The sequence below is a fragment of the Lolium perenne genome, chromosome 2 (assembly GCF_019359855.2).
Source record: "Lolium perenne isolate Kyuss_39 chromosome 2, Kyuss_2.0, whole genome shotgun sequence".
Classification (NCBI taxonomy): Eukaryota; Viridiplantae; Streptophyta; class Magnoliopsida; order Poales; family Poaceae; genus Lolium; species Lolium perenne.
This window is the reverse complement of record NC_067245.2, coordinates 128330952-128345245: the sequence shown is the minus strand read 5'-3', so window position 1 is coordinate 128345245 and position 14294 is coordinate 128330952. Positions and strand designations below refer to the sequence as shown.

The following is a 14294-nucleotide window of genomic DNA, read 5'->3' as shown; positions in this document are numbered from 1 at the left end:
TCGGGGGATTCAGGAGATCGCCTCCGGCACCCTGCCGGAGAGGGGAATCATCTCCCGGTGGACTCTTCACCGCCATGGTCGCCTCCGGAGTGATGAGTGAGTAGTTCACCCCAGGACTATGGGTCCATAGCAGTAGCTAGATGGTTGTCTTCTCCCCATTGTGCTTAATTGTCGGGTCTTGTGAGCTGCCGAACATGATCAAGATCATCTATCTGTAATTCTATATGTTGTGTTTGTTGGGATCCGATGAATAGAGAATACTTGTTATGTTGATTATCAAAGTTATGTCTATGTGTTGTTTATGATCTTGCATGCTCTCCGTTACTAGTAGATGCTCTGGCCAAGTAGATGCTTGTAACTCCAAGAGGGAGTATTTATGCTCGATAGTGGGTTCATGTCTCCGTGAATGCGGGAAGTGACAGAAATCTCTAAGATTATGGATGTGCTGTTGCCACTAGGGATAAAACATTGGTGCTATGTTCGAGGATGTAGTCACTGATTACATTACGCGCAATACTTAATGCAATTGTCTGTTGTTAGCAACTTAATACTGGAGGGGGTTCGGATGATAACCTGAAGGTGGACTTTTTAGGCATAGATGCATGCTGGATAGCAGTCTATGTACTTTGTCGTAATTCCCAATTAAATCTCACTATACTCATCATAATATGTATGTGCATGGTCATGCCCTCTTTATTTGTCAATTGCCCAACTGTAATTTGTTCACCCAACATGCTGTTTATCTTACTAGTAGCAGTGCACGTGCAACGCACGTTTGTTTCAATAAATACAATCCATTTGAATTTAATACCTATATATAATCATTAGCACAATTTGTCCGAAATTTGTAGGTACTGTATTCTTTCTTCAAATAAAAGAAGATCTGTTTACAGCATATAGAAATACCTATTCTTCCCACATGTTATCTTTTACAACAATTAAGCTTGTGCTCATTAATGAGTAGCAAAGCTTTACAACACTTCTGTAAAAAGGACAGCATTGGGTTGTTCAATTAAGCCAACACAAGATATCCAAATAAGTTACTGTGCTCACTATTATAAAAATCCCAGGTAATGAAACTCCTTATGTCAATCATAAATCCTTATATACAGCATGATCAATTGCTTTCATCATATAATGTCTACATTTAGCATGGGTGGTAGTAGAGATGATCAAATGTTCGAGATCATGTCGTTGTTGGACCTTGCCTCATCCATCTGTAAGCTAAGCAGTCGTTTAACTTATCTCCATTTGTCTCCTAGCATTCTTTTGATTTCAGTGAAGTTGACAAATGATAACCAGGAACCAAACTGAAGTGGAGGCACTTGGCATGTGAGGGAGGTCGAGGTCTCATTTCATTTCCAAGAAAAATAAAAAAAAACAAGTTAGAGCATTAGAAGAGTATGTGTCATTCACAAAATTGTGAAAAAAAAAGACATTGCCGGACTGCAGAGATTTTGCCTTGAGAAAATGTCAGACCTGCATGTATATATATGTCCGAATGCATCATCTCCATATCCAGTTCCAAACAGACAAAATGAAAGAGTTGGTTCACACATGAGAGACCATAATCCAGTACTAAGTTATATCAAAGAACTAAATAAATTATTCTCTGTTTTAACAATACAGTCTAACATAATCGCACATGGTAACACAAACACGAATGTTTACCTCATACCTCATGTCCTTCACGACGCCTTTGCCATTTACAAATTCTTCTCCATCCTTTCACTGAAAGCATCACGCTGCACCTCGAAACAAAAATTTCTCGCTATCTTTATAGCTCAACAATTCTCTGAAATACGCTGATATCATGAGCCCATCTCCCATGTCCAGACTGCCCTGGCGACCTGAGGCGTGAGGATGGCGGCGACCCTAAACAAATGTAGGTGAACATCAAATACATATATACAACTGTAGCTTGTCGGCTCCAAGGTCCAATCTAAGCGGAATACATCCATAACAAATAGAAATGCCTAAGCAATACAATAGAAAAATTTCCAGTTCATGTACTAATCTTTCAGTTTATCATTACATATAGTCTGAACGACAAATAACAGCTAGAAAATAGTTTAGAATCTGAATTTGAACTTTACACCTAATGTGTTGCAAAGACTTTCATCATCGCCAACAAAATTCTAGATTATCTTTTAGATAAATCTTTTCACTCGTGTTGTTTTCCTGCATTATGAAAGAAGGCTATTCAGAGAAGCCCTATACAGTCAATGACATGCAGAAAAAAAACAGGGAACTAAACTGATCAATAATAGAACTATGTCCCTAGCACCTTCGGTATCATAATCATTTTGATGCCCTTTGCACATCTTAATATCATACAAAAACATTCAGCTTGACCAAGCACGAACAATGCAGAGAAGGCTCATGTATATGTGATCAGATTATTATTACAATTGCCTGTGGTTATCCATCTTGACGAACATCCTTGCGAATACTGCCTGTGAGAACTCAACCACACGATATCCATGTTCAGTATACTGTACACCAATCTGAAACTGAAACTCTCCATGCATGTGTTAATCTGTGAGAATAATGCACATCAATTTGACAGACATATCCATCCACGTGGTTATGATTGAAGAGAAGTACCAAGGAAATGGCAGAAGTACCGCGTCATTGAGGAGCAAATGGCGGCAGTCACGGAACCAGGCAACAGCGGGCACGTCATATTGAGGAGCGATGTTTGTTGCCCAAAACCCGCGTTGTAGTCATCTTGGTGAGGGATGCTGCTACAGTACTACAATAATTGTAAAAATATATTACTAAAATCCTCACATTTTTATCTACACCATGCATTAAGCCATTATGCAAATAAAATTGCAACATGAACCTGCAATTAGCTAGTTTCAATCTCAATTTGACATCCCATTGAGTACCTACTTATTCTCAATGTCAATGACACATCCCAAGAACTACACCGTACAAGCCCTATACCATGCAAGCAGAATACATAGTTCTAGGAAGAATTTACCTCTTGGATGCACTTTCCAGGAGAATGTGGTACGTGTGTAATTGCTGAAGAGACAAAGATGCGGGAGGTGCAGCGGTAGAGAGAGGATGGCAGTCCTCCGCGGCGGTTATCGATCGGGATGTGGCTAAGACGGTCGGTCTCGGCGGCGGCGGCGTCCGTTCGCCAGCGGGGAAGCACGAGGCGAAGGGGTCCATCTGGATTGTGTATCCGCCGATGCAGGGCCGGCGGGAGCGGGAGCGCGGAGACCTGGACGTGCGGCGGCTGGCCTGGGCGGAAGTGGAGCAGGGCCTGGGCGAAGGCGGCGCCGGCGTGGTCGGAGACGGAGAGGGCGAGCAGGGACGGCTGGAGCAGGCCGCGCGCGCGGCGGAGCTGGAGGAAGGCGTGGGACGCGAGGAGGTCGGCGAAGCGGCGGCAGACGGCGGGGAGCGGCGGGAGGGAGGCTCGCGGCACGCGGACGAGGCACTCCAGGATGAGGTCGTCGGGCAGGGAGGAGATGGGCGGCGGTGGTTGGGTGGGGCAGCAGAAGGTGGTAGTGGACGGAGCAGCAGCAGCTGGGGCGGTGATTGGGATGGGCATGGGAGCGGGGACGCGCCGATGTGTGGCGGAGCTGCCGGCGGCGTCCAATCCATCTCGTCCATGTGAGAGTTGATCGGTAGATCTCGTGGTGGAGACGGCGCCGGAGGGAACAGAATCTCCTCAAGATCTGATCTCCAGGAATAAGGAAAGTGTCCATCAGAGGAGAAAGGGGACGTGCGGGGCAGTTAATATGCGTGATTTTTGGATCTAACACGGTGGGGATTTGTTTCTAAGTGCAGATGGCGAGCGTGGCCTGGTGTATGTGCGAAAATTAGTCTTCGGGGTGGGGAGAAGAAATCAATCTCGACTGTTAGATCTTGGTGGATAGATGGCTGAGATTTAATTTTCCTACGGCACTTCGTGCCTTTATAAGTAGTAGAGATGGGAGAGACACCTCTAGTGAACTGTGGACCCCGGTCCAATTCTCTTTACTGAAATACAATCTACTGCAATACTGTTCTACTGTTTTCTGCAAACAATCATCTTCCACACAATACGGTTAATCCTCTGTTACAGCAAGCCGGTGAGATTGACAACCTCACTGTTTCGTTGGGGCAAAGTACTTTGGTTGTGTTGTGCAGGTTCCACGTTGGCTCCGGAATCTCTGGTGTTGCGCCGCACTACATCCCGCCGCCATCAACCTTCAACGTGCTTCTTGACTCCTACTGGTTCGATTAAACCTTGGTTTCTTACTGAGGGAAACTTGCCGCTGTGCGCATCACACCTTCCTCTTGGGGTTCCCAACGGACGTGTCAACTACACGCATCACAATACTTGTTCTACTGTTCTCTGCAAACAATCATCATCCACACTATACATCTAATCCTTTGTTACAGCAAGCCGGTGAGATTGACAACCTCACTGTTTCGTTGGGGCAAAGTACTTTGGTTGTGTTCTGCAGGTTCCACGTTGGCGTCGGAATCCCTGGTGTTGCGCCGCACTACATCTCGCCGCCATCAACCTTCAACGTGCTTCTTGGCTCCTACTGGTTCGATAAACCTTGGTTTCTTACTGAGGGAAAACTTGCCGCTGTACGCATCACACCTTCCTCTTGGGGTTCCCAACGGATGCGTGCTGTACGCGTATCAAGCTCTTTTTTTGGCGCCGTTGCCGGGGAACGTAGAAAAGTTACACCACAAAGATTTTCAACTCCCACGTCAACAGCTCTTTTTCTGGCGCCGTTGCCGAGGAGATCAAGACACGCTGCAAGGGGAGTCTCCACTTCCAATCTCTTTACTTTGTTGTTTGTCTTGCTTTATTTTTATTTACTTCTTTGTTTGCTGCACTAAAACAAAATACAAAAAAAATTAGTTGCTAGCTTTACTTTATTTGCTATCTTGTTTGCGTCCTCCATATTAAAAACACAAAAAAATTAGTTACTTGCATTTACTTTACTTATTTCATCATGTTTCCTCCTAAGTTTATTCTTAAAGACGTACCGGTAGGCCGAGGGTCTATCCTTGGGAAAGATAATATAGAAGATTTTTTCACTCATATTAGTACGGTTGAAGATTTTGAAGATAGACACTTGGTAGAACTTGCTCCTACTTATGAAATTGCTGTTGCTTCTTTAGTACACGCGTTAGAAGCTAGATTTGTTAATCTCAATCCCGTGATTCAACATATGTTTCTTACACTCAGTGATATGGAAGAAGGAGAAAAGAAAGATTTTGTATTAGAAACCCTTCTTAAAGAATTTGGGGGTATAGCAAGAGAAGCTAGAAAAGTCTTTACTAAATATAATATGCTTGGCTCTTATACCAACTTTGCTAGTATCCTTGAAAATATGGAAAAAGATAGACAAAAGTACACTAATCAAGTTAATTATGAGGGGGGTATTAAAACATCAATACCTTGCAAGCTCTTAGGAATGTGCGAGGCACTAGAAAATAACTATGCTTGGCTTGTTCCCGAAAATTTGTTTGATGAGAATAGCAAGCCTAAGACTAATGAAAAGGGAGCCTCTGAAACTTACATAGATAAGATACAATGCATAGTTGAGAAAACTCCGAACCCCGCTATTGACGCATCATCTCTTGATAATACTTGATACACACTTTCTGCGCCTAGCCGAAAGGCGTTAAAGAAAAGCGCTTATGGGAGACAACCCATGATTTTACTACAGCACTTTTGTTTTATATTTGAGTCTTGGAAGTTGTTACTACTGTAGCAACCTCTCCTTATCTTAATTTTGCTGCATTTTTCTGCCAAGTAAAGTCTTTGATAGTAAGGTTCATACTAGATTTGGATTACTGCGCAGAAACAGATTTCTTTCTGTCACGAATTTGAGCAGTAGGCTCTGTAGGTAACTCAGAAAATTCTGCCAATTTACGTGAGTGATCCTCAGATATGTACGCAACTTTCATTCGATTTGAGCATTTTCATCTGAGGAAGTCTGGTGCACCTTAAAAATTCGTCTTTACGGACTGTTCTGTTTTGACAGATTCTGCCTTTTATTTCGCATTGCCTGTTTTGCTATGTTTGATGGATTTCTTTATTCCATTAACTTTCAGTAGCTTTGTGCAATGTCCAAAAGTGTTAAGAATGATTATGTCACCTCTGAACATGTGAATTTTGATTATGCACTAACCCTCTAATGAGTTGTTTTGAGTTTGGTGTGGAGGAAGTTTTCAAGGATCAAGAGAGGAGGATGATACAATATGATCAAGGAGAGTGAAAGCTCTAAGCTTGGGGATGCCCCCGTGGTTCATCCCTGCATATTTCAAGAAGACTCAAGCATCTAAGCTTGGGGATGCCCAAGGCATCCCCTTCTTCATCGACAACATTATCAGGTTCCTCTAGTGAAACTATATTTTTATTCCGTCACATCTTATGTGCTTTACTTGGAGCGTCTGTTTGTTTTTGTTTTTGTTTTGTTTGAATAAAGTTGGATCCTAGCATTCATTGTGTGGGAGAGAGACACGCTCCGCTGTTGCATATGGACAAATATGTCCTTAGGCTTTACTCATAATGTTCATGGCGAAGGTTAAAACTGCTTCGTTAATTGTTATATGGTTGGAAACGGGAAATGCTACATGTGGTAATTGGTAGAATGTCTTGAATAATTTGATACTTGGCAATTGTTGTGCTCATAAGGATCATGTTTAAGCTCTTGCATCATATACTTTGCACCCATTAGTGAAGAAATACATAGAGCTTGCTAAATTTGGTTTGCATGATTGGTCTCTCTAAGGTCTAGATATTTTCTAGTAAGGGTTTGAACAACAAGGAAGACAGTGTAGAGTCTTATAATGCTTACAATATGTTTTTATGGGAGTTTTGCTGTACCGGTTCATACTTGTGTTTGCTTCAAATAACCTTGCTAGCCTAAGCCTTGTATTGAGAGGGATTACTTCTCGTGCATCCAAATCCTTGAGCCAATAAATATGCCATTTGTGTCCACCATACCTACCTACTACATGGTATTTCTCTGCCATTCCAAAGTAAATTGCTTGAGTGCTATCTTTAAACACTTCAAAATTTATCATCTCTGATTTGTGTCAATGTTTTATAGCTCATGAGGAAGTATGTCGTGTTTATCTTTCAATCTTGTTGGGCAACTTTCACCAATGGACTAGTGGCTTCATCCGCTTATCCAATAATTTTGCAAAAAGAGCTGGCAATGGGATTCCCAGTCCCAATTAATTAACTCTCATAATTTTACAAAAAAATAGACACTCCTCCATGGTATGTGATTGTTGGACGGCACCCGAGGATTCGGTTAGCCATGGCTTGAGAAAGCAAAGGTGGGGAGGAGTGTCATCTAAATAAAACTAAATAAAAAGGCACTCCTTCATGTTATGAGATTGTTGGCAGCCACCCGAGGATTCGGTTAGCCATGGTTTGTGAAAGCAAAGGTTGGAAGGAGTGCCACCCAAAAATAAAAATGTTTCATGGGAGCCGCTCTTTGAAGGTTTGTCTGGCAAGGGGGTTAGAGTGCCCACTACCATTCGTTGACAACAACAAACACCTCTCAAAATTTACTTTTATGCTCTCTTTATGTTTTCAAAACAAAAGCTCTAGTACAAATATAGCAATCGATGCTTCCCTCTGCGAAGGGCCTTTCTTCTACTTTTATGTTGAGTCAGTTTACCTACTTCCTTCCATCTTAAGAAGCAAACACTTGTGTTAACTGTGCATTGATTCCTACATACTTGCATATTGCACTTATTATATTACTTTATGTTGACAATATCCATGAGGTATACATGTTACAAGTTGAAAGCAACCGCTGAAACTTAATCTTCCTTTGTGTTGCTTCAATGCCTTTACTATGAATTTATTGCTTTATGAGTTAACTCTTATGCAAGACTTATTGATGCTTGTCTTGAAAGTACTATTCATGAAAAGTCTTTGCTATATGATTCAATTGTTTAATCATTGTCTTTACCATTGCTTCAGATCGCTGCATTCATTACATGTGCTTACAATAGTATTGATCAAGATTATGATGGCATGTCACTTCAGAAATTATCTTTGTTATCGTTTACCTACTCGGGACGAGTAGGAACTAAGCTTGGGGATGCTGATACTTCTCCAATGTATCGATAATTTCTTATGTTCCATGCTTGTTTTATGACAATACCTACATGTTTTATACACACTTTATGTCATATTTATGCATTTTCCGGCACTAACCTATTAACAAGATGCCGAAGAGCTAGTTGCTGTTTTCTGCTGTTTTTGGTTTCAGAAATCCTAGTAAGGAAATATTCTCGGAATTGGACGAAATCAATGCCCAGGATCTTATTTTTCCACGAAGCTTCCAGAAGTCCGGAGGAGATACGAAGTGGGGCGACGAGGCGCCCACACAACAGGGCGGCATGGCCCAGGTGCTGGCCACGCGGCCCTGGCGTGTGGGGCCCTCGTGGCGCCCCCTGACCTACCCTTCCGCCTACATAAGCCTTCGTCGATAATAGTTCCAGTACAGAGAGCCACGATATGGAAAACCTTCCAGAGACGCCGCCGCTGCCAATCCCATCTCGGGGGATTCAGGAGATCGCCTCCGGCACCCTGCCGGAGAGGGGATTCATCTCCCGGAGGACTCTACACCGCCATGGTCGCCTCCGGAGTGATGAGTGAGTAGTTCACCCCTGGACTATGGGTCCATAGCAGTAGCTAGATGGTTGTCTTCTCCTCATTATGCTTCATTGTCGGATCTTGTGAGCTGCCTAACATGATCAAGATCATCTATCTGTAATGCTATATGTTGTGTTTGTTGGGATCCGATGGATAGAGAATACTATGTGATGTTGATTATCAATCTATGTGTTGTTTATGATTTTGCATGCTCTCCGTTACTAGTAGATGCTTTGGCCAAGTTGATGCTTGTAACTCCAAGAGGGAGTATTTATGCTCGATAGTGGGTTCATGTCTCCGTGAATCTGGGGGAGTGAGAGAAACCTCTAAGGTTTTGGATGTGCTGTTGCCACTAGGGATAAAACATTGATGCTATGTCTGAGGATGTAGTTATTGATTACATTACGCACCATACTTAATGCAATTGTCTGTTGTTTGCAACTTAATACTGGAAGGGGTTCGGATGATAACCTGAAGGTGGACTTTTTAGGCATAGATGCATGCTGGATAGCGGTCTATGTACTTTGTCGTAATTCCCAATTAAATCTCACAATACTCATCATATCATGTATGTGCATGGTCATGCCCTCTCTATTTGTCAATTGCCCAACTGTAATTTGTTCACCCAACATGCTATTTATCATATGGGAGAGACACCTCTAGTGAACTGTGGACCCCGGTCCATTCCTTTACATTGAATACAATCTGCTGCAATACTTGTTCTACTGTTCTCTGCAAACAATCATCATCCACACTATACATCTAATCCTTTGTTACAGCAAGCCGGTGAGATTGACAACCTCACTGTTTCGTTGGGGCAAAGTACTTTGGTTGTGTTGTGCAGGTTCCACGTTGGCGCCGGAATCCCTGGTGTTGCGCCGCACTACATCTCGCCGCCATCAACCTTCAACGTGCTTCTTGGCTCCTACTGGTTCGATAAACCTTGGTTTCTTACTGAGGGAAAACTTGCTGCTGTACACATCACACCTTCCTCTTGGGGTTCCCAACGGACGCGTGCTGTACGCGTATCAGTACTCTAACCCCCTTGCCAGACAAACCTTCAAAGAGCGGCTCCCATTTTATTTTTATTTTTGTGTGGCACTCCTTCCAACCTTTCTTTCACAAACCATGGCTAACCGAATCCTTCGGGTGCCTGCCAACAATCTCATACCATGAAGGAGTGCCCTTTTATTTTAGTTTTATTATGATGACACTCCTCCCCACCTTTGCTTTCTCAAGCCATGGCTAACCGAATCCTTCGGGTGCCGTCCAACAATCACATACCATGGAAGAGTGTCTATTTAGGTTAATTAATTTGGGACTGGGAATCCCATTGCCAGCTCTTTTTGCAAAATTATTGGATAAGCGGATGAAGCCACTAGTCCATTGGTGAAAGTTGCCCAACAAGATTGAAAGATAAAACACCACATACTTCCTCATGAGCTATAAAACATTGACACAAATAAGAGATAATAAATTTTGAATTATTTAAAGGTGGCACACGAAGTATTTACTTGGAATGGCAGGAAATACCATGTAGTAGGTAGTTATGGTGGACACAAATGGCATAAGTTTGGGTTGAGGTTTGGATGCACGAGAAGTATTCCCTCTCAGTACAGGTCTTTGACTAGCAAGGTTAATTAGCAAGCATAAGAGTCGAGGGAAACAAACAAATATACATGTGATAGAAACAATCATGCATCTTCCTTGTAAGCACAAACAATTTTAACTTCAGACAAGAAAGGAAGACAATGAAACAACTACATGTATTTCTCTTTTCTACTTAAACCTCAAAGTGTTGTTGCTATTGACCAATTCTAAGTTTGCCTAAACCAAATAGATTTATTCAATGCTCCCAAAAGTGATACCCATACTAATAACAAGATCAATCATATAATAAGAATTGCAAACTAAAATAAGATGTGCAATATGTAAATGATAAGACTTCTCATTAATATTCTATAACGATAACTCACACCAAAGGATACATAGACAACCAACTAAAGGAGAGATACTTCCACACTGCAACCCATCTTATATGATAACTTCCCTACTCATGATATGACACTACTTGATAGTAAAAAGTAAAAGGTAGTGATGATGTGATACCGCGGCACTCCCCCAAGCTTGGAACAAACCAAGGGGATGCCAATACCGATGATGAATTACTCCTTCGGCGGTGGTGGTGATGAATTCCCATCATCAGATTTCCAAGGAAGAGGCTCTCCATCAAAAACGACATCTTGGTCTCGGGAATCCTGAAACTAGCAGCATAGCTTATGTGTTTAAACCTGTTTTCATACTCACAGTTCCGATTCTGAACGTCATAGAGTTGAACTTGGAATTTGTTGGTGGTGTCGTGAAGTGAGAGGATGTCGCCCCATAGCTTTGCAGTCTCCTTCTCGTGTGCATCAATAAGTTCAGACACAATCTTGTGGAAGATGTCCACCTCACGCTCAGCCATCTTCTTGTAGTTGAAAACCTCTTGTTCTAGCTTCTCCATCATGTCTTCCAAGCTTCCTTCTCCTTTAGGACCCTGGACATCTTTGATCTGCATCTCTCCATCAACGAGCAGCAACTCCTTGGGGTGCATCCTCAGCTCGTTCATGTACAAGTTGTCAACGTCCTTGCAGGAGCTGTCCTTCGGAGTTTCCGACGAAGACATGATGGCTCTAGATCCGAAGCAAATCCTGGCAGAAACAGCTCGAAACAAAACACGTCGAGAAAACGATATACGGACCTCCAGGGGTCCGGGGGATTATATAGCAGGAATTTGTATGTCATAAGGAAAGTACTGTGTCGAACCGCAGTCGGAAAGAGGCGACGAGGCGGCCAGCTCATACGGCGGCGCGGGCCAAGGCCTGGCCGCGCCGGCCTATGAGGGCACGCCCTCGTGCGTCTCCTCCACTCCGTTTCGATCTCGTAATTTTTCATATTTTCTAAAAACAGCAAAAACATTGTTCGGAAAGTAAATTGCGAACTTTTCATTACCAGTACTGTTACCTATTCAAAGTCGAGTTCTGGCGGACTGTCAATTTGACCTTTGATGAAAGCCTCCGGTGTTTCCACTCGAATAACATCAACATCTACATTGTAAGAATCACCTGAGATATAATGGTTGAGTCTTTGTCCATTCACCACTTGTGTGGCATTGCCTTGGAGAGAGCTAATTTTAATTGCTCTGAACGATACACCTCCTCAACAACATATGGTCCTTCCCATTTCGAGAGTAATTTCCCGCAAAGAATCTGAGACGAGACCGATACAATAGGACTTTATCCCCAATATTAAATTCTCTTTTGATAATCCTTCTATCATGCCAGTTTTTAACTTTCTCTTTAAAGAGTTTAGAATTTTCATAAGCTTCACTTCTCCATTCATCTAGAGAACTCAATTGCAGCAACCTCTTTTTACCGGCTAGTTTAGGATCTTTATTTAGCTCTCTAACAGCCCAATAAGCTTTGTGCTCTAGTTCTAAAGGTAAATGACAAGCTTTTCCATAAACCATTTTATAAGGTGACATACCCATGGGATTTTTATAAGCAGTTCTATAAGCCCATAGTGCTTCCTTCAATTTACTAGCCCAATTCTTTCTAGTTTTATTAACAGTCTTTTGTAAGATAGATTTAATTTCTCTATTTGATAGTTCTACTTGCCCACTAGTTTGAGGATGATAAGCGGAAGCAATTCTATGATTAATACCATATTTAGCAAGAGTTTTTCTAAAACCACCATGAATAAAATGAGAACCTCCATCAGTCATAATATATCTAGGAACTCCAAATCTAGGAAAAATAATATCTAAAAGAATTCTTAAAGAAGTCTCACCATCAGCACCTTTTGTAGGTATGGCTTCCACCCATTTAGTAACATAATCAACAACAACAAGTATATGAGTGTTACCTTCTAAAGAGGGAAAAGGTCCCATGAAGTCAAATCCCCAATAATCAAACGGTTCAATAACAAGAGTATAATTCATAGGCATTTCATTGCGTCTGGAGATATTACCAACCCTTTGGCATTCATCACAAGATAAGATAAACTTCCTTGCATCTTTGAAGAGAGTCGGCCAATAAAAACCTGATTGTAGAACCTTTTGTGCGGTTCTATCTCCGGCATGATGTCCTCCATAAGCACTACCATGACATTTACTCAATATATCTTGTTGTTCATATTCGGGAACACATCTTCGCAGAATACCATCCACTCCTTCTTTATATAAGTGTGGGTCATCCTAGAAATAATGCCTCAAGTCATAAAAGAATTTCCTCCTTTGCTGAGCTGAAAAGGTTGGAGGCAAGTACTTGGAAACAATAAAGTTAGCATAATCAGCATACCAAGGACTGTCTCGCGAGCTCACCTTTATTACAACCAATTGTTCATTCGGAAAACTATCATTAACAGGAACAGGATCATAAGCAATATTTTCCAATCTAGACAATTTATCAGCAACAGGATTATCAACACCTTTCCTATCTACAATATGTAAATCAAATTCTTGCAACAGAAGTACCCATCTAATAAGCCTTGGCTTAGCATCTTTCTTTTGCATTAGGTATCTGATTGCAGCATGATCAGTATGAATTGTAACTTTTGAATCAACAATATAAGATCTAAACTTATCACAAGCAAAGACTACAGCTAACAATTCTTTTTCAGTAGTAGCATAATTTCTTTGAGCAGCATCAAGAGTTTTACTAGCATAATGAATAACATTCAATTTTTTATTTACTCGCTGTCCAAGAACAGCGCCTACAGCAAAATCACTAGCATCACACATAATTTCAAATGGTAAGTTCCAATCAGGAGGTTCAACTATAGGAGCAGTTGTTAAGGCTTTCTTTAGAGTTTCAAAAGCTTCCTTACAATCATCATCAAAAACAAAAGGTACATCTTTTTGAAGAAGATTAGTAAGAGGCTTTGAAATCTTGGAGAAGTCTTTAATAAACCTCCTATAAAACCCAGCATGACCAAGAACACTACGAATACCTTTTACATCCCTAGGATAGGGCATCTTCTCAATTGCTTCAACTTTAGCTCTATCAACTTCAATACCTCTCTCGGAAATTTTATGTCCCAATACAATTCCTTCATTAACCATAAAGTGGCATTTCTCCCAATTAAGAACAAGGTTAGTTTCTTCACATCTCTGCAAAACTTTATCGAGGTTTCGCAAGCAATTATCAAAAGAATTCCCATAGACGGAAAAATCATCCATGAATACCTCTACAATACTCTCGCAAAAGCCATGAGCTATAAAACACCACATACTTCCTCATGAGCTATAAAACATTGACACAAATAAGAGATAATAAATTTTGAATTATTTAAAGGTGGCACACGAAGTATTTACTTGGAATGGCAGGAAATACCATGTAGTAGGTAGTTATGGTGGACACAAATGGCATAAGTTTGGGTTGAGGTTTGGATGCACGAGAAGTATTCCCTCTCAGTACAGGTCTTTGACTAGCAAGGTTAATTAGCAAGCATAAGAGTCGAGGGAAACAAACAAATATACATGTGATAGAAACAATCATGCATCTTCCTTGTAAGCACAAACAATTTTAACTTCAGAATAATAAGCTATGAGCTAACAAGAAAGGAAGACAATGAAACAACTACATGTATTTCTCTTTTCTACTTAAACCTC

The 14294-nt window shown here is 41.4% G+C and overlaps 1 protein-coding gene across 1 annotated transcript in view; it reads right to left on the bottom strand.

Moving 5' to 3' along the window:
• Positions 1-2959: 2959 nt before the first annotated feature.
• The window catches only part of LOC139835599 (uncharacterized), a 34880-nt gene continuing 23545 nt past the window's right edge, over positions 2960-14294 (bottom strand). The window contains exons 2-3 of the mRNA XM_071825461.1: positions 9288-9311; positions 2960-3476 (exon numbers count right to left, since the gene is read on the bottom strand). Coding sequence (XP_071681562.1) covers positions 2975-3476; positions 9288-9311 — 526 coding nt within the window. The 3' untranslated portion in view covers positions 2960-2974. The remainder of the gene's footprint in view (positions 3477-9287; positions 9312-14294) is intronic.